At 36.8% G+C, this 24,461-nt stretch overlaps 1 protein-coding gene across 5 annotated transcripts in view; it reads right to left on the reverse strand.

The window, feature by feature from the left end:
- Nucleotides 1-24,461, reverse strand: part of UTRN (utrophin) — a 284,301-nt gene that overhangs the window by 26,212 nt on the left and 233,628 nt on the right. For 3 of the 5 annotated variants that reach the window (XM_053460558.1, XM_053460557.1, XM_053460561.1), the window contains 7 exons: nucleotides 22,169-22,315; nucleotides 19,832-19,910; nucleotides 19,326-19,386; nucleotides 9,436-9,497; nucleotides 8,493-8,567; nucleotides 5,621-5,822; nucleotides 348-433 (listed from right to left, as the gene is read on the reverse strand). In XM_053460558.1, the coding sequence (XP_053316533.1) occupies nucleotides 348-433; nucleotides 5,621-5,822; nucleotides 8,493-8,567; nucleotides 9,436-9,497; nucleotides 19,326-19,386; nucleotides 19,832-19,910; nucleotides 22,169-22,315 (712 nt within the window). Of the gene's footprint in view, nucleotides 1-347; nucleotides 434-5,620; nucleotides 5,823-8,492; nucleotides 8,568-9,435; nucleotides 9,498-18,819; nucleotides 18,865-19,325; nucleotides 19,387-19,831; nucleotides 19,911-22,168; nucleotides 22,316-24,461 lie in introns of all 5 variants that reach the window. The other 2 variants (XM_053460556.1, XM_053460559.1) reach the window with 1 other exon arrangement.

Here is a 24,461-nt window from a genome sequence, read left to right on the forward strand (position 1 = left end):
GACGTCAGTGTGCAGTCCTGGCCGCGTCCCGCAAGGGAAGGCTCCGGGTAGCCGGAGCCCAGATGTCCCCAGGTATGTTCATTAGCCTAACTGTATGCCTATAAAATCCCTGTGCAAGTGTACCTAGAAGAATTGATTCTGTTTTGAAGATGAAGGGTGTTCACACCAAACACTGATTTGCATTTCATTAAATGATAAAAATGAACTATTTCACATGTCTATTTTTAAAGCATTCTTACTTTACAGATTTTTTTCACACCTGCCTAAAATATTTGCACAGCATGCATGTTTCACATAGTTGAAGGAAGAAAAATGACCTAAATAAAAAAATAAAAATGTCTACTTACATCTGTATTTTTCTTCAAGTAATCCCTTGGACAAAGACATGAGCCCAATCTTTAGTGAAAGTACCCGGATTTTACCAGTCCGACCCCTGCAAGAAAAACATCATGTTATCATGAGACATTCTCGGTTCATGAATGACAGAACAATTTAATGAAAACAAAAAATAAGGTTTTTCTTTTTCTTTTAATGTATTATAATACATAAACTGACTTTTTTAATGACACACCAAGAACCGTAAAATTTATATAAAAGGACACTTGCTCAATTTCCTTCATGTTACATGTTTAACCGAGTGCCTGAAACTTTAGTTAAAGTATTTTAATTTCAGTCACATCTAATAATAGGGCAGTGAAGCTGGATATCAGAATTGTGATATCACAGCACGTCTTTAATCCACTGATATTTCAATACCACGTTATCGCAGCACGTCTTTAATTCAATGATTTATGCAACAGAAACGACACCACCGTACACAGCAGGAAAGCATATTACTATGTAAGAGGCAAAGAGTGGGTAATACAGCGCATCTTTCCAATAATACAATTCATTAATTCTTCTGCTGCTGCTTTTTCTAGGTTGCAATCAAGCCGCTTAAAAATACTTTGATGTCAAATGAATAAAAACTGATAATCAGCGGTTGTTGGTTAAAAAGAAAAACAGTAAGCAGCTAAGTTTTGGGTGAATGCAGACTAGAGTCTTGTCTGGTAATTGATAAAAATGAAGGAATACAATTTTCCAATAGCAGACCACTTGTCCAATAATAAGTGGCATACCAAACTTTTCAATTGGCTAACCACCTTCACTCTTTATCCATACTGCCTTGGGGTAAAGAGTAGAATAGCTCAGTCTTAATCACCCAAATGGTTCTCCGGACTTAGGAAAGTGTATGAAACCAACTACTTCACTATATAAAAGGAATTCATTCGTATTTGGTGTTTGAGCACAGAAAGTCACCCAAAATATCACGACTGATGGCCTCCAGGCCTGCGGATTACAAAAGTTTATTGGAACAAACTGAACTAAAACACCCTTTCCTTCAATGTTAAACTATATTACTGCAAACATAGATATTGGACGCAGATAAAAACCTTTCAGCCCATCTAGTCTGCCCATTATTTCCACTGTAAAAACTAAAAGCTTTATCAGTTCTTGGTCTTGGTATATTCAGGATATAGTGCCTAGCACCGTAATTACCGTTCAAAGAAAAATCTTTATTTTCTGTCGGGACTTTGGCTTCAAAGTACATCTGTCGCCTTTCCCCAAATTGGTGCTGAACCAATCCTCACAATAATGATGGCCCAGGAGCAGAGAGATGGCCAGAGCCATTTGAATCACAGAAATAATACTCATCAAGCTCCACAGACTAGACAAGAGCAATGAAGATTGTTTGCTTCAAACATAATAGAACTGCATGTGAGTTATATAGACAATGGTGTCAGAGAGAGTTCGTGGAGTCCCAATGTAAACTCTGGCAGTACCATACAGCATATTACATACTGCGTTCATTGCAGTATATAATATAATGTGCATTACGGTATCATAAATATCCACTTTTCTCAAAAAAAAAGAAAAAGTCTATCTTGGTATGTCTGTGGCCGTTCTATTAAACACCTTCAAGCGGCAGCAACTGCAGTTATTTTTAGCGTGCCAGCCAAGTAACTCACAAAATACTGTAATTCTTGACAGCTTAATTCTGCATTCTTGGACGGCTTTTAGTATTAGTACAGTGCCAGCGGAAAGTAGCTGCAGTATATTATTTTCAGCTCCCTGGTAAGCAATATAGCCATGTAAAATGAGAAAGGCCTCGTCCAAAATTGGGGTACTTTGACGTAGTGACGGGCTAAGCAATTTATGGCCATAGAGTGTGATGGAATCCCCAATATTTATGCCTCAGATGGGGACTTTTAAAGAGTATTTACTGGATGTACTCAGATCTCTTGCTTTGATGTGTGCAGGACCTCGGAGTATCAATGCGTATATTTCTCTTTCTGTATTTTTGTGCACTATATTACATTATATGCGGTAGAAACAAAATTTCAATAGTAATGAGTAAGACGAGATTTCATTTATAAAATAGCCTATTCGAATAAAAAGTGCACTTATATGACCACATTCAAGTAACCCAACCATGAAAGAGAGAGAGAAGTGGGAGATTTTTGGATACGCTTCTGAATATATTTCTCTGTAAGCTTTGTTATTAAAAGGAAGCGCTTTTAAACCTTATACACTGTGGACATGTTTTTATTTTCCTTGCATAAGGATTGCATTTCTTACTTAATCACCATATCTATTATTCGGATATTATATTACCGGAATTATTCGGATTTGACATTACAATCAGTCAAAAGGAGTTTTCTCTGACTCATATTTGATTTGGACTTTCCTGTTCTTATGTGTTATTATTTTTTTCCCATTTATTCACTTTGTGACTCAACGTGGTATATTTACCACCAGTCGCAAAAAGGTGGTGGTAAACCTGGTATACACGTTTTGTAATAAACAATTTGGGATAACTACATTTTTGAGACATACCAGACAGAGAGAGAGATTTAGACTTCAATCAGTTCTTATAATAATTAAACTATGGATATCCCTGGCAGCACATTGGGTTTGTGTTCTTTAAATAAGGGAGATTTCTGGCTTCTGTGTCGTTATTCTCTTTAAACAGGCTCTTTTATATTTTAAGAATCTCATTCCGTGGAGCCAAATCCTATCACGTCTATGATTTTTTTTTAGATCAGGCAGTTGGTTTTTGTTGAGCACATGCAGTTTTGGATCAGATCAGTTATATCAGACAAACTCTTTGGGTGAAAATTGTGTTTGAAAAGGTGCTGTTTGAACAATTCTGCTGAATTTAATACTTTTATAACCAGACTCACACCATTCAATGTATCTTTAATCATGCATAATCGTAGAGAATGCCATCTAGACAAAACACTTCTTGCACTCTCCAGTATGCTAGGTAAATAAACCATGGCAGATCTGTCATTTTATTCCCTCCTCTGGAGGTTTTAACACAAACTTTTAAGAAGCATGTCTGGTTTCTTTGGCAGCAACCAATTAGTGACTGATTTCATGTCACGTGACAATTAGATGTTCCCGGTAAAAGATTGACATGCCTCGGGAAAGGTTTGACCATGGAGGACTACTAGGAATTATGTTACTTATACAGAATGTAGTTAAAGAAAGTGTTCCATTTTTGCACGGCACCTTGTGTTTAAGCATTAAGCATACAGAGGAAAGACATTAATGACAGATTTCGGTTCTTATTAACATGCCGTGAGCCCAGCACGTCAGTCTTAGTGGAACAGCACCTTTAAATGTTATGTTTTATTTAGACAGTACGTAGTATAACAGGCTACTGCTCAATCTCAGGCATGCTTACCATAAAACCAAAAGTACCTGAACAAATAGGTTAGTTCTCCGGTTCAAACATTTGTGATCTCTGATTTGGATTTAACCAATCGCCTGCTGTGAAGGGAAGATTATACTAGCTAGGCATTTCTTCATATTTTGCAAGTAGCAGAAGGCAAATGATTCTAGGAGGAACTGCTGCCTCATGCGGAAACAATTAAATGAGATTTACTATTTTCAGAACTCTATACTTTATCAAGTATTTAAGCTGACTGTTTTAGAGCCATCCTAAGCATCACATTTTTGATAGGTGTAATAAAGTAAAATATAAAAGTGTGGCTTTTATTCATGTTCTAATCAAGTTCCTACAAGTATTTTTGATCAAAACAACACTCCCTTCACATATATTCTACTTTTGACCCCAAACTTCTTAGAAGGATGATCTCAACATTGTATTAAAGGGATAAATACTCAAGTAATATGAAGCAGCTATACATAGTCGTAAAAAAATGTAAAAAAAATACCCCTAAATTGTGCTCATTATATAGATTATATTTCAGTGTCTACAGTGTATGAGAATCTTCCACTGTTCATGTTGGGTTACGTGGTAAACTGCTGCTCTGTAAATATTGGCATTAACATAATATATAACCACGGCCGCCACAGGGGTTACACAGATTACCATCCTCCCTCACGCACACGCATACTAAAGTACACGCATAAAGTGACATACTTACACACAGTAACATACTTATTTACACTTATACACTCAGGAGAGGGTAGGATGGTGCCAGTTCTTCTGTTCAATCAAGGTCCTCACACGCTATACCTGGGCGCTAGGAAATAATGTCATAAACCGGTGCACAGGCTCAGCGAGTTGGGTCTGAGGAAATGCCTCTCGCAGGATCAGCCCAGCGGTATGCCTTGGGGCAGTGGAGCTGGTGTCTGTGCTACCATGGGGTCAGTTACATGATCCTTCTGGGCACTTCAGTTACTGGGAACCTGTGATCCTTTTGGGCACTTCAGTTACTGGGCACCATGCTTACACTAACATGTACTTATACATGCTCACTCTCACACTAACACACACGCTCACATACTCATGCTAACACACACATACTCAGTCATGCTAACACACACTCCCTGTTTGACACAATGACAGATACACAAAATAGAGTGATAGAGGTCTCAGGGTCATAGTGTAGCGAGCTATGCATATTTGAACGTTTCTTTGCTGTGCTAGTTCACATGCTTGTCAAATTGCTGTTTGATCCATGACAAAACAGGTGGAATATGACCATAATTAGTTTGGTCAAGGCCAGAAGCTTTTAATGTATTTGGAAATGTCACAAAATGCTTATTTCAATAGTGGGATTTGCATGCGGTCTTTTTTACACCACAAAAAATCATCTCTCTCTATGATCTATAGGACCAACTAAATTCACTAGCTTAGGGAAATATTAAATCTGTAGTAAACCAGTCACCCATTCTTGTAGACAGAAATAAATTAGTACAAGCTATTGTGTTGCATGTCTCAGTACTTTCTGAATCAGCTGACCCTGAGACTTAAATATGAACCCATTCATAGTCCATCACAAAGATTCTCCTGTAGCGCCTCACCAGAGGTGTTAATAGCATGGTTCCAATGTTTCTTAATAACAACTATTACTTGTTTTGGTGTAAATATATTCTGAATTATGTCAGATATACTCATTCTTGGATTTCATCTTGGTTTTACCAGTAAGAAAAGAATGTTCAGATATCATTTAACACAAGCACAGTATGAGGGGTCAGCCCTAGACAGTTTGTCTCAGGTAATTTGCACATTTACTCTTATACTGGAGTAAAAGTCTTGAGACTCGAGGTCAAACCATGACAGTTGCAGCTAAAGATACATAAATCATTTGAGAGTTTAACTTACGTGTCATACACATTAAGCAGCCAATTAAGACACATGTCTACACAGAGAGGGACGTTCACCAGTTCCTTGTGTTTCTGTTCCAGGCCATCATAGGCTGTGGTGAGGAGGCTGATGACTTCAGGAATCGAGAGAAGTTGATTGTTCTGATTCATTTCATGCTGTTTGAAAACACTGTGTGTGGTACTAAGCTCCAGAAGATCCACTAGTCAGAGAAAAACAAAGAGGCAAATTAACAAATCACAATTTACACCAAGTGTGATATATTAATATGAACCAAATCATTTTAGCATTTATCTTGGGGATTTTCCTGTTTTACAAACACTTTGGTGGCAGACAACCAAATATTTAACCAGTTATGTAATCATGCAAATATGTAATTTAGAAAATTTGGGGGTCTCTGGGCCCAAACACATACTGCCAAATAAAAGCACTAATTTAGAATGTGTAAGTCTGCCCTCGGTTAATGCGGTGAAACCACGATCCCGAATGATAATGCACAGCCTAGCTTATGTCACATTAGAGTAGGTGTGAAGTAAGTGTGAAGGTGATGTCATTCATAATGACACACTTCAATGTCTGTATAAGGATTTCAGCAGGGAACCAGAGCAGTTTTCTGGCACATCGTGTTACGCTCGGGGACGCTGTGCGTGGCCGGGACGGCATCAGCCGGGCAGACTGTTTTGGCTCAGTGTCAGCTCTGAATTAAAATCACAAAAGTCACTCAGTTATGGTAATGGAATTTGACAAGTGAAGGGAAAGCCATAAATCATTACACTTCTACAAGGAAAAGCAAGCGGACGACAAGGGCACAATGCTTGGCAGAACTTGCGAACTGGGCATTGGCTTCGTCTGAACATATTAAAGCACTATAGCGGTTTTCTCAGTCAATTAAGCAATGTTACCTGTTGTATTCCTAACTCCCAACCTTTCACACTACCAAAGAGGCACAGTTTTAGGCGGTGGGGCAGGAGTAGTTATGTGACATTCTGACCTGTTGACAGCTGTTTACGTAACATTTAGAAGAAGATTATGGTATTTCATGTAAGCAGTTTAATTTATACGGATATTTTGCTGTTAAGCACGCATTACTGTGACTTTTAGGGCTGCAGAACACAGCAATTCACTCGTACCTTCAAACCCTTGGAGGCATATATATATATATATATATATATATATATATATATATATATATATATGTATATATATTTGTCTCCTCTGCCCCCAGCTCCTCGATTTGCAGAAGGTGATCAGCAGGTGGGGGACACGATAAATAAGTCGCTATCTGCCTCATCTAGCTAGATGGGCTGACTGAAAAACCTAGGCTATAGAAATCAAAAGGCTTTGAAAGACTTCATTTATTTTTAATGTTACACAAAAGAGTCTGTGAATATTGTGTCTATATGTTATTAAACTCTAAAAATGCATTCATAAAATGTATCTCAAAATCCCGAGACATTTAAAGTGTCAGTGTATTGAATTACAGGAAAACTATTCTCTTTAATGGACAAATTACGCTTCAGAGTTTTAGTTTTTTTTTCAATTTTAAATTAGATTGTTGACAAATAATTTTCCGGTAAATAACATCACAGGAAGACACAGATAGACTACAGGGAAACATAATATAAAATCTAGTGTATATGAATGAAGTTATTACATTTATAAGATCAGGTAACATCGTTTTTTATTGACTTTCTTGATTGTTCTGTAAGCAAACATATAACCAGTCATACTATGAAATCAGATTCCTGCTTTTGTATACATCCCCCGAGATATTATAGGTACTATAAAGGAATATCAGCTCCCAGTGACATTTAAAGCTAACATTTTAAGTTCAGCCTCTATGAGAACTAAATATGCAGGCTTTTTAATGGTGACTATAACACAGGTGAGCAGACTCGTTGAACCCTCAAGCAATTAAAATAATTGAAATCTCTTGTCAAGGTTGGCGATTCATAAAAAATAATAAAGTTACTGTGTTAAGACTACAATTTTCACGCAAACTCCCACTTTGATGAATAAGCGTCTGTGAGTCATTCGGGTTATTAGCAATTTCATGCAGTGGAATAGAACATTGTATGCTATGTTTACCATATTCTCCAGATATTCCACTGGGATTCTAGAATACAAGTCGTGATCCAACGAGTTGAGGGTGGTGCTTGGCTCAGTCCATCCTATACCCAGTTGAGCAAACTCACTGAAAACATAACGTGCCTTTCCAAACCTTCTGCCTACCATATGTTTCCATCTGAAGAAGAGGCCTCTGAGGTTCTGAAAGCTTGTGAACTTTACATTTCTATGCTGACCAAATAAAAGGCATCAAATGTGGCTAAAGACTCAATTTTCTCTTGGGCTAATATGGCTATATCCATATGAAGTCAAATTAGGAGAGCTTCGGGGTTGGGTAGCTGTATATATTATTATCAAATATAATAATGCTTAGTACAGTAATACAGGTTTAGTCAAATATGGACCCCCAGTGTCCAAAATAAGGTCTATTGCCTGCTATGAAGCTCTTTCACGGGTATATTAAAACATTGGACCACATATGGAGGAAATGGAATAGAAATATGTGCCTAGGGCTCAATGCTCCCCTGAGTTAGATATCCAGAGTCCGTGTGCCCACACCAATCCCACTATTAAGAGGAGAGGGAAGGATAGTTTCACCACTGTAGACCTGCAGTCACACAATAATGTTCAGTGCTACATCAGTTAAATGCTACATGTATGGGTTCAGGGACAGATGAGTGTATTGTTAGGATCTGTTTGAAAAATAGGATTATTAATACTTGGTAGATCAGCAGTTTCGAAAAAGATGTTTTTATTGGAGAACGGCAGGTACAATGTACATTTTACATTTTGTTTCTGTACTTACAGCACAGTGCTTTCTGCAGTCTTCTAATTTTCATTGCAGTGCGATAGGCAGAGAACCTCACATTGTTTAAGTCACCTGAAGTATGTTCAAAAATAAATTAGACATAATAATGTTTTTAATTATACATAAAAATATAACATCACTATAACCGTGGTTGGCCCAAGGGTTTCTCATGCCCTAGATGACCTATGTCTCTCTGGCACTTTTCTCCTGCATGCACCTTTCTTACCAACAAGTACATAGCGACCACACTCCCTCCTAGGTTTAGTGAGGCTTGTCTTGAATATAAAGCACTTTTTTGGTCATTTTTTATGTAGCATGTTAATATATTTCACGGTACTTACAAAGTACTTTAATATGCATTCTTAATTGATAGATCTGTATTGATAGATCTGTAATAATGTCCCTCAATTGATGGATCTGTATCAATAGATCTGTAATGATGTTGCTTTATTGATGGAAATGTATTGATGTCCCTTTAAGCGCCAATAACCATAGCAGTATGGTAGCCTGTGCCAGTTTGGGGCAAAATAATGCAAATAAATGCTTATCAGGAATGATGTATTTTAAAAGAATACTTTAAGTTTTCCATGTCATTAAACATTATAGAATAACGTTTTGGTATATGAACGTGTGAAATCATCAAACCAGCATCTGATGGTTTAGCTAGATCTGCGTCACATAAAAAACCCAAACAACTAAGATTTATTTTAAGTCCATTATATATTTTAACATCCTATTTCACCACCTGCCTCAACAGCAAATACATAATTCTTACATGTCACGTAAAGGCAATGTTAGACGAAAACACTCCAAATGTTATTTAAGCCTACATATTAAAAACCCTACTATCCGCTATAAGAAAAGACGCATTGCTGCAATAAAAAAAAGTATTATAGACAGCTTAATGTTTTACAAGCCGCATATTGAAGTATTCACTTACCTAATGACTGGAAAAGTTCTGTCATCTTTGGATGGTCCCAGCAAGTGGTTTGCGTTTGATGACTACAAAAGAGTAAATAAAAAAGAAAATCCCAAACTTTAGTCAATTCAACTTTAATGCATAAGAACATTTAGATCATTAAAGGCGACCCCTTAATGGGTGAATGGGAATTATTCCTTCATGCAGTGTCCTAAACACATTAAATATTCAGAAAAAAAGACTTAAATATATTCACATTATGTCATTTTGCTGATTTTAATGAAACAGACCACAGAGAGGACTAGGCCGTTCAAACTGAATCTCTACAGAAATGTATCTGGTAAAATACGTGGGTGTGAGCCAGAGGCTAGAAAGGATTAGAAAACAACATTTTCACTCCATGATTTTTTCTTTTAGTTTTCGATTAAGATCTAAATATGAATATTTATTGGACAAGATAAGGCGGGATTAAGGCACAACACATTAAAAACAAAAAATAAATATTAGCTCTGGTGTAATGTTAACAAATGCTTGATCTCCCATAATCCCAAAGTAAAAAGTATCATTACAAAAAGGGGCAAAGAACTAGTTCACACGAAAATATTGAGTGGCCCACATTTCCTGTCTTTATTTTACATACATATTGAACTTTACATTTTACAAACTCTAATTTTTCGTTTTTATTAATTCTCAAGTGAATTTGGCACAGATAAATTAGTTAACCTTAACACGTTCCTCCCATTAAATGTGATACTATCTTAAGTGACCTTGAACATATTTGCCAAAACTGTAAACATTAATTGCAAAATATATACAAGCCCAGACCACTCTGCTACCATAAAAAAATGGTTTCAGGTTAACTCTTTTCAAAAACAGAAATATTAGTATGATTATGGCCCACAAGGACCAAGCTGACACCCCTGGTTTATACCATAAGGGAAGACTAATGCAGCAGTAGTAAGCAGAAGCATGCTTTTCTTCAAATGTGCTAATTTATATGACATTTGATGGTTGAGAAAAGCTATTATATTCATGCAATTTTCCCTTTGGTTAAAAGAAAATGAGGCATATTGTTCAAATTTTGTACAAGAACTGATAACTATCCTTTCTATGTATACCTGCTCGAGTACACAGAATAATCCTTGTTTCCTTTTGGAAGCTTCAAAGGAATGTAGATAGATATATATATATATATATATATAATCAAATCCAAATGGCTGGGTGATGTAAATTTCAATTTACAGAAGTAAGATAAAAGTAAATGTGTCTTCATCTAAGTTACAAAAATGAGCAAACATAACCTGTTTTAACTAATAACATTATTGTACTTGTCTATATTGAATTCATCATTGAAACATTCAGTGTGGGTTGAAAAAAGCATGTGAATCCCATCCCTAAAATCTTCAAAAGCTAATTGGAGTCAGGAGTTAGAAAACCTGGAGTCCAATCAATGAAACAGAATTGGTGTGTTATAGACCTACTGCGACATAAACACTCAACCATTTTGAGTTTGCTATTCTCAAGAAGCATCTGCTGATGTGGACTATGCCTCACACAAAAGAAATCTCAGAAGACCTACAATCAAGAATTGCTGATTTGCATAAAGCTAGTAAAGATTACAAAGAAAGAAGAGCAGAAGAGCTATCTAGTGCTGCTTACATATGAGCTAAAATGGGGATCTGTACTGCAAAAGCACAGCCCTCCATTAATTTGACAGTTTCCCCAACCGGTCCTAATGGCCACAAAAGCAGGACAGTGGGGCAGGTATGTCAGACAGCAACACCATGTTCAAAAATTGCATCTGTTTCCCGGAAACTGGGGCACTTGGAAGATATGGTGGAAACATGTGGAAAACACTTTAAACTATACTATAAAATGTTTCTGAAATAATTAATATGTGATGCATTTCAGGACAATCTAGTATGGCATATCAATTGAACATTTTGCCACAAAGTATAGAAAGAAATAAATAAAATAAAAAGAAATGTTGCTTTGAAGTACTGAAAGCTCTTACAAATTTGATCTATCTTTCATTTCACTCCTACATGCTAGTTTCTCCTTTGATGTTTGTGAATGTATTTGTTTCATAACATCACTGAAGTAAAAACTTAATTTTAATAACTTTAGAAGGCATGATGGTCCACGTGAAAATATTGCAGTATAAGATGCTCAGGGAAATCACATTTTTGATTTCCACTTCCAACTTCAAACTTCTATGAGGAATTACAGAAAATTCCTCTAATAATTCTCTCAAATGGCTTCACGCAGAAGCCAAGTCTCCTCGAAATCTCCCGGGCATACTTGATATTCAAGATGATCGATAGTATTAAGAAATAGGTGAGTAGCTCTTCAGGCAGAATCGTAACTAAATGATCTACGCATTTTTATATTAACATAAAAATTGGCACACATTCAAATTAAGTCTTTTACATAATAAAAGCACTGCAACATTTATGGTTAATGCTATACAAACAAAGCAAAAATACACACCAGTTTAATTTTAACTACATTTTTTAACCTAATCTACTGCATACATTTCAATGTTTAGCTTGAAATTAATGATTAAGATAAACCATTCTTCTTTGCACTCTACACAACTCACAGCCACCACAGGATAGTAATTCAGACTGGATTGATCACATTTGAAGAAACACTGTCCTAGTGTAGTTACGTATTATTTTCATAGTTTACAGAAAGCTGCCATTTATGTTTGTTTTTTAATTTTTTTTTAAATTATTTTTAATTAAAATTTAATTTTTGTGTGGAAAAGTATGTGAAGTGAAATGAGTCGCTGAGACAAACCCATCATATTTCCAGCCAGTGACTGAACAATTTTATAATGAAGTTATATAATTAAGGAATCTTGGTCTATCCAAGAAGGTAAGAAGCCAATGAAATTCAGATGTGGCACTGCTAATACTGGTTCCTTGCCACCAAGTGAACAAAAAAACACATACACACAAAAACATTGTTTATGTTGTCTGCAAGTATGGTTTGGATACAGGCAAACAACTTAGATTTGCCCACTAGCACTACAGTGGAGAAGACAACACTTGTGAAGAGCTGGGCCAAGCCAGGCACACAGCTCAAGCCAACATTGGGTTTTCCAGCTACACCGGCATATCTGGAAGGTTGAAGCCAACAATTAGAAGAACAAAATTCTGCATGGCTGACCTTGTGTCTTCCACAAGTCCAAGTAAATATTCCAGGCTAAGCAAATGTCTGGTGTGCTATATAAGAAATTCTGTCTATGGAGCATATTTAGGGTAACAGTAATGGGGTTCCCAGGATTCAACTGCACAACAGCAAGATTGAAAAACAATTCTGCACAATGTAGTCTTTTTTCTTAATTTGTAAGTCTGCAAAACTTAAATAATTTTTTAGTAATGTCAGATTTCTTTATTTCGTTCACAGCCGGGAGATAACAAATTATATAAGCTGAATTGGATGCTTATTAAAACGTTTTACCCATTGAAAAATAAATGCCACTGAAAAGATTAATTATTAATGTAACCTTGGACAAAAAAAAAAGAAAAACATCTTTTAACCGGGAATCTTAATTACTTTCTCAGCATGACTACCACTGACCACAGCCGGCCACTCCAATTTACTGGTCACTCAAGAACTAAAATAGTTTCAAGTCAGATAACATTATTGTTTGCTTACTGAGCATAATGTTCCACAGAGAAATTATCTTTAAATAATTTGAGTAGATGTTGAAATGTAATCGCCAATAAGTGTCTAGCATTCAAGACTTACTTTCAAATAGGTAGTATTCAAGTCAGGGAATTTACATGAATAAATGCATCACTCTTTGCCGACAATGATTCGATGAAAGATCGATATTATTTAGAAGTAATGTATAATGCCGATGTGCGTCATCTTTGAACAAAAATTTCCAGAAATCATGTTTTGATTCAGTTTCTAGAATATTAATTGGTTGAGAAACACCTGATGGGGTTAACAATTGTTTCTAGTTAGAGAAGACATGGTCCTTCATAATGCACACTACTTGTCCATGTCCCTGTCTGTCGGGTTAAGGAAGTGAATTGGTGGGACCTTTTTACTGGGCTGCTGGGTTGAAGAAAATGAACATCCTGGGTATCCTGTGAAGTAGGTTTGAGGGATTTACATTTTACATTACAGAAGGAATGGATTTAGGTGTTCCCCACAGAAATATAGAACTCAATTGTTAGCAAGATCAGTCACAAAATTTTTCAGTTTCCATTCTGCCATAGATTAACCTTCTGTGTGACATCCCAATACCTACAGCAGATCAGTTGAAAAGAATTGATTGTCGGTCAGGACTTGATGGATGGACTATAGTACAGTACAAGAGAGTTATTGCACGATTTGAGAATCAATCGACTACTAGGGACAAAATGCAAAAAAACTTTCAGGACACGAATAAAAAGTGTGCAGAGCATCTAAACCAGAAAACAATTTACACATTAGAATGTAGAATACATTGGTTTCTTTAATGTGGGGGACATGATGGAGCCTACCTATGTGTGCCTTGTTCTACATTTTAGAGATCTGTTCATGTTTTTCATGTAAATTGCCCTGTTTCAGACTTGTGTCCCGGAATAGTCCCCCGAAAGCCTTCTAAAGGTAAAATATATTTTAAAATAATAAAGTAATTTAGTTTATCTACCATAATATGGTTTCACCATAATCGCCATAGCAAAAATCCAAACCAATGAATTTTAGTTGCTGTCACGTCTTAATTTTATAGTACCATAACAAAAGTGAAGATATATATATATATAATTTTTTCTGCATATTTCCTGTTATTTTTTTTACACCAAATACAATGTGCAGTTTCTGCTTGTTTGTATGTAAATGACTAGAATAGTAAAAAAAAAAAAAATCACTGAATTTCATTAGTGAAGCATATGGACGCTTAATGCAGCTAAGAAATGCATGCTGCAGGTACCACAGCAACACTTACTTCGCACATCACGCCAACATCAAATGAAGCTTGATTATTTGTTTAATTGTTATTTTCATCATCACATCAAGAGAATTCACTCTGGGAATGCTCAGCGCGAATCAACATGCAATCTGTTAATCAGGTAATGCATATGTATTAGTACTGTTAGGATGCAAATTACAATCTTAGCTAACAAACTAGGATGATTACAGCATTATCCAACCTAAGCATGGTATATTTCATGGCTAAAGCCAAAACATGGGTGCAGGATATATGGAAGAATCGTATATCTTGTATTGATGCTCATACTGCATATACAAACAATCAGATCATGGATACAATGCAACAGATGTCTTAGGGAAATTGAAGCTTTTGATAAAATGACATTCATGGTCGCATCCAAATTTAGGGCGTCAATGTGCTATTGTGTTTTATATGCTGGTTTATTTAATACACTATGTAGAAAGGCTATCCATACCATATAAATACACTGGTTGAATGCCTAGGGTACTAAGGCACTGCCATGAGGTTCTGTGTTATGGAAGCAAGCAGTTGCGTGCAGGAGAAGGCCACCAGCATCGTTGTTTGCACAGGGTACTAAATGGCCTGTGGCTGGTTCTCTGCACAGCTTTAAATGATGATCATTTCATGGCTGATATGGCAATGTTTAATTGCATCAGCCCTCTTCAATAACTGCTAAGCTTCAGTCGCTTGCCTTTCTTGAAGAAACACTAGAGGTTTCATCACTGTCAATGTCAACATTATTGATCTTGAGAAGAAACAAAGAAAACTTGAAGAGATTTCTTTGAGAAAAAAACACTATGTTATTTTATGGGTCTTCATTTTGAAACAGCCTTCACGGAATAAAATGTAAACATACTCTGAGCCAGTGATATTAAAAGGTAGGTGCTAAATGTAGGGCTTTGGTGGAGGATGCAGTGGGAAGACACTAATAATCCAGACTGGCAGACATTCTAGATCAGTTCTCTCTAAAAGAAAACCATCTGACTACATCAGTTATTATAAAGCTGGTCTTCTGATATGATCCTGCATCAGCAAAGTCAGAGGATTATTTTCACCTAAGGTAGCAGGTCTTATGGGGGAGACAACAGCAATACCACGAACTGAGCACCAAGCACACTGCCCCAGCACACTGTTTATTTAAAGGGCTGACTGGATGATCAGAGACCTCCCTTTTAACAGGTCCATTTACATGATGTATAGTACACCACTAGGCACAGCCTCTATCGTATGCACATCCTAAAGAGACAGAGTTCCAGGATATGATGTCATATACCATGGCTGAACAGAAAGTGGAAGATATGGGTGATGGGTAGGCTTCATCACAGTGGGCATAGGGCAACCTCATGCCTAAAACTTGATACAACAGATTTTTTCACCAGAAACCCCTTCTACACAGCTGAACCATTTGTGTTATTTACGAAGGTTTCATTACTTTCATTTTTATGGGCAAGATTAATATTTTTTATTGATGCTCACTTTTTCACATATTACCCAACAGCAAAAAGATATTTATTAGCTAATCAATAATTTACTAAACTGCATCAGGATTGCAACCTGCGGCACAACAGTTTAATGCTATAAATAGTAAATCATGAGACAGTAAAAGTTAAAAAAGAAAAACAGACAAAAAACACAAACTGTGTTTATCCTGGACAACTATTTTCAAAGCATTTGGTATTTTGCAATCCTACTAAACCATGGTTTATATGAAGTATTTTACCATAATGCAAGTTCTTCTACATACAAGTATTTCTAACAAAGCAACAGCTCTCCTTATCTACGAATATAACCGATTCTCACTTTGTCAGAAAAACACAGAGCATTATGGGTCAAGGCTTGAGGCTTTCTTGACTAAAGCTTTTCTGTTACCTCTCCAGGCCAATGACAATGTACAGCCTTCTTCTATAAATCTAAGTCAAAGGATAATAAGTAATAGAAATGACACTTCATTTTTATACAATCCGAGATCTGTTTAACTCACAAACATTCAGAACAATGGTAACCTCCATCAGTGGACAAAGTGGAGTAGCCAGTGGAACTGAGAATGAAGTTCACAGACGAGCCCTAGAAGAGCTTTTGATGTCAGAAGGAGCGCAAATGCCATTCCATCTTCAACCTCAGCCTCAATTACAGGAACACGCCAGCCATCATATGCACTTTAATGCACTTGAAAGCTGAGAGGTGCCTTTAAATTTATGTGGGGTTCCCCTTTGGCCAGGCTCTAGCTATTTTCTGCTCCTCTGCACCCATCTCTTTGCACATGGCTTACTCGCCACCAGTCAACTCCAGCTCTGGCTTGGCGAACACTGGGTTGGGGTCTCTTAAGACCTCTTGTACTCATTAGCTGAAAGGGCTCTACTTGATTTCAATGGGAGCATTTTCCTACCACTTATTGGCTACTTCAAGTAAAATATGTTTAATATCAGCTTGTTAAATTGCTGCATGATTATTAGTTCTAAAATATAAGCCTTAGTACTATATGCTTCTTGTACATCATTAACAGTTTAATACATTAGCATTCCACTGAATCGTATAAGTGTTTGTTCAATGCTCATCAAGCTGAACTTCTGTCCAATGGAACTTAAACAGTGTTTCACTTTTATCTGTGACAAGTTGTTTAGTTGTTGGACATTAACTGGTTACTACACTTGTATATAACTGGGAACCCGTATTGTGCTTCTTCAGCTAAAAAAAGGCATGCACAGATACTAAGCTAACATACAATCTTAATAACTCTGTTTCTAAACTTGATACACAGGATCTGCCAAAACAATGGCTACACTATTTAGAAGAACCATAGTGCATAGTGACCAGCACAGAGTCTGAAGGCTGGTTCTAACTGCTGACATAACATCTCCTTGATGTTGTATTGAAGTTTTCATTTTAATTTCATTTTAATTCCAAAAACAGTAAATGAGAAGTAACTTGCACATCGTCAGTCTGAATCACCCTAGCCATACCAGATGGTGGCTGTCAGCAACCGTCAGAAGCCAGCACTGCCCAACCTTCAGTCTAATGTGCAGATCAAAGCAGGTAATTGGGGAAAGTATGGGTAATTGGGGAATATTTTGTATAGAGTCATTCAACAGAACATTATACAAGTTTTTTGCTTTTAGTTTTCTTTTAAGTGAATAGAGAATTCAGGGTTGTGAGCCAATTTCACTCTCCAGCAGGAGAAAGAAAATCACGAAAGTATGTTTCAATTCCACCTTTTAGCTTTGGTTCTTGATTCCTTCTAATACACCAGACACAGTGTTTTCTTTGCCTAGCAGCCCAATACAGCTATTGACATCTATTTTATTTTCTGTGGCCACTACACCAGATGCGGCTTTCTCTGTGTCTTACATTGTTAGTTCTCTTTGCCTTGTAGTGCAAAGGATTCTGGGTTTAGATTAATGAAGCATTACAATGACAGCACACTCGTCCTTTAGCTTTCATTAGCATGAAAAAGAATGAAGGCTCTGTGAAAACCCGTAATGCTTTCCACGTCTTTGAATACAAGCAGGTCACTTCTGGAATACATATCCTACATGGCTAAGATTCCTATCAAATAATAACATTGCCATTAACAAGGTTAGGCATGGCTCCAGAGACCTTAGCTTAGTAGATGGAAGACTTTGACCTTGAAAAAGGCATACTATGCTGCCCTGGCCATCCGCATAACACCGCACTTATATACAGGACAATTAATAAAGCATTTGAAGTGACTACTTCATGTAGTCCATACTCTTGTCTAATGAGCAGGCTAATTAGCTAACATTTCTTTTGGAAATGTTATGAAAGCAGGGGGGTGGAACAGATAGAATAATGCTAGATGGCTTAGTACTCTTCCTTATTACTAGGCACTATCATGTCAGGACACAGGGACTGCAAAAGTCCTTTACTTCGCTGTGGTATTACATATTTCAGTCTGATGTATATCACAAAACAATGTGCAGTTTCTGTATAATTGCCTGTTTCATACATATACAGAACTAAAATGTGTAAGGAGGGTTGTAATGTTAGATATAATGGGGGTTAGATAAAAAAAGTGATTCAGATGCAGTTCCATAAGTCATCACAGCAACCAATTGAATATTCCTGGTGTTTGGACTATGCCATTTGTTTCTATGGTGATAAAATAAAAAAAATCACTTTATTTAGTAGTATTTGTAAGATGTATGTCTCCATATTCCCCAAGGCCAATTTACCACCACTTGTCAAGGTATCATTAATTCCTTTCCATCATGTCATTGTTTATTCTCACCCTACTTTGTGACATGTATACTATATGTGGGTGTATATATTATACATTATATATTACATTATGTGGGTCTATGTAAAAAAAAATATCACACATCAGCTGGAAGTTCTACATACAGTACTATCCTCACTAGCATTTTTATATAATGAAATATACCATACACAGATCCATGCACATAGGCCACATGCTAACACACCATTCTTACCTGTTCCCAGAGCCTGGATATATTGGTGGGTCTTCATGATAAGAGCTTTTAAAGAAATCACTTCTAATTATGAGAATTCAAATTCATTACAACTTTTCTTCCACATCTGGAAGGTTCATACATCTAAAGAGTAGAAATGCTTCCCTATCACACCTACATCTATCTCCACTTGTCATAAACTATGGAAAAAATGGCACTTTTTCTTTCATGTATGGTACTTCAGGGGTTAGGTTGCCATAATGGTCATTCGGTTGCTTTCTTAGTGTTATTATTGTCTATAGCCTACGTGTAACCCTGTTCTGGAGATGTGATTTTGTTAAATGTCTTTGAATGTACTACGCCCTGTCTCCAGCGTGCCTTTAAAAAATAGGTCTGTATTATAACCTGAATTTTGCTGTTCTAATGTTTTACCAAATTTCTTATGGATGATATTGTCAGAATCTGGACCAGTGTTTGTTTAAAATTGATGTTCAGAAGTGTGTTTATTTAAGCAAAAAATGTCTTACTTGATATAATAGGGCACTTTGTTTAGTGACACAGATCGCTGCCATGGAAGCTGTACTGAAGCTGTGAAAACAAAGGAAAAAGCTAATTAGGCCCTAGTCGCAAAACTCAGATGAAAGGAAACAAGTGTTCTTACCATAAGATATTTGACAAAATATGGGTGAAAACTAATTTTAGTCCTTTTTACACATCGATAAAGATGATGTTGGCAACCTAACATAATATTTGATGTAATTGTGTGAACTGTGTGAACCGTATGCAGCAGTGTTCACCACATACCACCATGTAGTCTGGCCATCTTTATACCTAGTGGGTCAAGGGGCAAGGCTACCCTTGATTCCCCCCCACCAGCCCACAAAGGTGGAGGCGTTTGTACAGACCCATAATGCTTCCTCCTTTACAGTATGTTAGTCTACAGTCCCTTTGCCAGGAAAATACATGGGATGCTTTTAGAATCTGTATCCTATCTCTTAAAATTCTATTTAATGTAAGAACAGCTGGAACTTACTGGAAAGGAAGTGTTGAGAGGCAGGTCCAAAATCTCGATGTGCTTCTTGAAGTTGTTTCAGTCTCTCTTCAACAGCTGCCTGTAAAATGAGGTGCACTGTTTTAAGAAGGATGGTACGTATCCTTCCTGGGGGACATCATGGCATTGTTTTATCACTAATAATAATAAAGCTAATAAAATTATAATAACATTATTACAAGACCCATCTTACAAATGTATTCTATCATTGCCCAAGAGAAATGCCAGGGTCAGTGGTGGTAAACATTAGCTACTACTAATGTGGCAGCATGTCACAATATAACCAATGTATACCATAACTGGTGTGGAATTACAAACTTTTGATATTAAAAGAGTAATATTAAAAACTTGATACGTAGGAACTTCCATCTACCAAAACAATGAGTCTACAGACCCTTCTTGAACAGAATCATAATGTTTAGGCTCACACAGCTTTTACAGGTGGCTGGCATGAAGCCTGAAGACAGGAGCTGGCTGATGCCAGAACATATGCTTGCTTGTATTCAAGTTTGCACATGAATATGTAATTGTAAATTTGCACATGAATGTGTAATTGTACTTTTTTATAGGCAGTGAGTGAGTAGTCACTCATAGCATCTTCTGCCTGAATCACATTAGTCATACCAGGCTTTGATGTCACACACCAGAAGAAGTACAGATCCTGAAATGATGATCACAACTGAGATCACTTATTTTAAAAAGTGAGAGGTAATACTGAATATTCTGCATAAAATCGATTTATAAGCAGCGGTACATTACACATTTGCAAAAGGCTTGTCTGTATTACAGAAGAACATTTCGGATGTTACAGACTTTGTGGCTAGAACAAACTTCACTGCATAAACCTGTATGGGAATGGAGAATTCAGGGCTGTGGGTCAATGTCACTCTCCAGCAGGAGAACAAATGCCTAAAGTATGTTTCAATTCCTCCTTTTAGCTTTGGTAGTTGGTGGCAAGGCTCCTTCTTATAAAACCTTCAAGAATAGGAAGGTTAGGTAGAAGGGTTGAACTTGATGGACTTAGGTCTTTTTTCAACCTTATGAACTACGTAACTATGTAACATGATGCAAGTGCTTTCTTTGAATTTGAAAATGAATTGTGAGTCTGGCCAATACAACTATTGAAACTTATTTTATTTTCTGTAGCCAATTAAAATTACAATATTATCAAATCTTACCACTGAGATACAATAATATTTTGCATGGCCATATGTTCATTTTAAGCTATAATCCGCAAAAATGCATCTTTTAAATATCAAGGACTACATAACTTCCTAGATGTTGTTCCTTTAAGGCTCATATTTTCGCCATGCACGTTACACTGTAAAAATATTGTACATGTAAAGATTTCACCTTTTACATGTTTGATAAAACTAATAAAACGTGCAGTGAGAATTCTATTTTGGTGGATTTTTTTTTTGTAGAAAGTATCACTTTTCCAGGAAAACGGGATGATTTTTTGTTTACATTTCAAAATACTTTTACAATTTAATTTTTTTGGAAAGACCGCGGTGTGAGAATAGCAGTCCTTTGCAAAGTCAGCATTTCGCACGGGACACACTGTCGACCCCGGGAAAAGTGGATTTGTTCTAATCAACATTTTGCATGGGTGGCAATAAAGGAGATTTTTGTTTCTGGTGCCAACATTTCACGGCTCTCAATAACCGCAACATGATTTATGGAGTTACTAGACTGCTTACAAATTGCATCCAATATATGTATTACAGAGGTGCTAGGGAGCAAGAGATAAATACATAAAGATTACAAATGGGGAGACTCAAAGAATTTCCTTCTAGCCCTGCTGGAGAGCTAACAAAACTGTTTTATCACACTGAAGGTCAGCATTTGTCAAGCCACCTGCAATTCACATTAGAAAACAACACTAATAAATATTAATGAGGGAGCTCTGGTCTCATTTCTCATGTTAAAAACTGTCTGTAACAAATTGTTCAGATTATACATAGAGCTAAATATTTTTGGCTGCAAAAAACATCTTTTATTTAAGTGTTAAATGGTAGAATGTCTGGGTCTTAATCTCTCGTATGGACCAAGGAAGGTCCATGGAGAAAATAATCACATTAGCTCTAGCATAAAGCAACCAGCAAATACAGTAAAAATGGTCTATATATATATATATATATATATATATATATATATATATATATATAAATATATATATATTGTGTAATTTAAACATAAAAGGAAACATGTTTGTTCTAAGATAACTGTGAATACTTTCTCGGTAGGTAAAGGACTAAGCAGGACCACCTTATTACAGTCATTGAATTGCTAATTTCCATCTGTTTAATTAAAGTGTACCTGTAGGAGCTTCCACCGTATGTTGAGGTCATCTAACTGACGAGACGACTTTGCAGACAACTGAATATCAAGCGTAGAGAGCTGACTAGCCACATCATTCACTGTCCTTACTTTCGAGCTGATGGGAGAGATTTCTTCTCCAAATGCCTGTCAGAGGGGGAAAAAAGAGAGTAATAATATAAAACCTTACACTGCAATAAAAAAAGTGAAATGTCATTTTTGTTTTAATTTTAACTTATTTTTTCTCTGTATTTTGCACTAACCTTCTACACAATACAAGCACAGGTACACAATGATGTGCAATTAACACTTGCTTATTCATACGCTGAATAACATAAAAAAACACAATGCTACATAAAGTAACGTCGGTTAGCCTTGACAAAAATAATCTCATCAAGGCTGTCGTTAGTCATGTGACTTCCCCAGCTCACACACTACACTGAGCTGATTCTTTATGGCAATGCTAATGAAGTCTGTACTAGAGGACTGCACTGGGAGGCGGGTCCTGTGGGTCCCGCGGGACCCGCCAAAAAACTTGCGGGCGGTCTTGCTGGGGCTGCGGGCGGGAGCGGGCGGTCAGGCACTGTACCTGCGGGTCCCGGTAATCCCGCGCAGTCCCGCAAGGCTGCCTTCTTGCTGCTCCCTCACAGTGTTTCCTAGCTTGCTCCGCCCAGGAACAAAACGGAGTCACGTGATGTGACGTCACTTCCTGTGACTCCGCCTTGTTCCTGGGCGGAGCAAGAGAAGAGACGCCGTGAGGGAACAACTCGAGGGCAGCCGCGCGGGACTGCGCGGGAAATCAGGTAAGGAGGCGGGCATGATTGGCCACAAATGTGGCGGGAGCGGGCGGGATTGGCCACAAATGTTGCGGGAGCGGGCGGGAGCGGGATTTAAATCCGCGGGAGCGGGCGGGAGCGGGATTAAAAAAGTAGTCCTGCGCAGGGCTCTAGTCTGTACCTCCACAGGCAGTATGATAAAGAGAGTGCAGATTGGGCTAAGATAACAGAGCTGGAACATGCGGAAATGGTTAATATACAGCTCGTGCAAAACATTATGAAAAAACACTAGAACTGTTTTAAAAAAGAAAAATAGCGCAATATTTTTGAAAACGTATTTTTAATCTGATATTAGTAATAAAACAATGGTGGGAGTTCCCCTAACATTAAATATTGCATCAGACATTCTATGTGCTCTAATTTTTTTTACCCTTTTGTGGTTTATAATTTTATATTCATAATTTACAGTGAATTTATATTTTGGACTGTTTTCTGCAAAATTTGAGCATCCGGTCCAATGGGAGATCCCAGCAGAATGGCCTCAAACAGAAGCTACCCTATTAAATGAATCTGCACAATTTACTCGTATCATACAGTCCATGAAAACGATTTCTCATTGTGCTCTGTATCCTAATAAAGTGCCTTTTACTACTTTTTTTCCCGCTAAAATACTGTTTTACAGAAATAGTTCTTTTTCAAACAGAAGCAGTCATTTTCAGGCTAAAGAAATGCTAACAGATTATATTACGATCAATACAAACTGTGTCACAGTTTAATCAGTTAAGCTTCTGATTTATATGTTTTTAAAACGAGTTCAATTTTTTCTAACAGCTGGCCATTTGTGGAAAATGTTATGTTTTCCAGGTATTATTTCTGCCTCAAAATAGATTTCCATTATATAAAAATCAACAAATATAAAAAAATATATAAAAAAATATATAATAAAAGTGAATTCACGTATGCGTTGTGTCCCCATAAGTGTGAGAACAGTATATTAGGATGAGGGTAATATTGTGTATCTTATGCCAAGGCCACAGTTTGATCCTGGTGGAAATGTAATTTCTCTTCTTTGAAAGGGAAGCATCTAGACATTTGTCATAAAAAGCATTCACTTCACACCAGTCCTTGCAGCTGACACAAGTGGTTTCACACAACATCAAACCAACTGTGGTTAATTCCTCCCTAATGGTTATTCATCTCACCTTACTTACTAATCATGTCTTATTTGGTTTCCTAAAAGGCAGAAGGGTGCTAATGAAACATTGGGGGCTGTCGCTGGCGCTTGGCTTTTTTGTTCTTGCTTTAATTCCAATTACTAGACTATACTGTATATAGGTTTGCTGGTGTGTGTAATATATTATAAAGTTATGTATCATGAGATTATACATTTTTTTTTTGCGTGTTCCAAAAGAAAGCCCTACTAGTCCCAAAAAGGATGTATAATTTATGTGAGTGCATCAACACAGGAAAGAGGAACCTCGATAAAACAACATATGGTAAAAATGGAAACAAAATCA

This window comes from Spea bombifrons, chromosome 3, assembly GCF_027358695.1.
Source record: "Spea bombifrons isolate aSpeBom1 chromosome 3, aSpeBom1.2.pri, whole genome shotgun sequence".
In the NCBI taxonomy this organism is placed as follows: Eukaryota; Metazoa; Chordata; class Amphibia; order Anura; family Pelobatidae; genus Spea; species Spea bombifrons.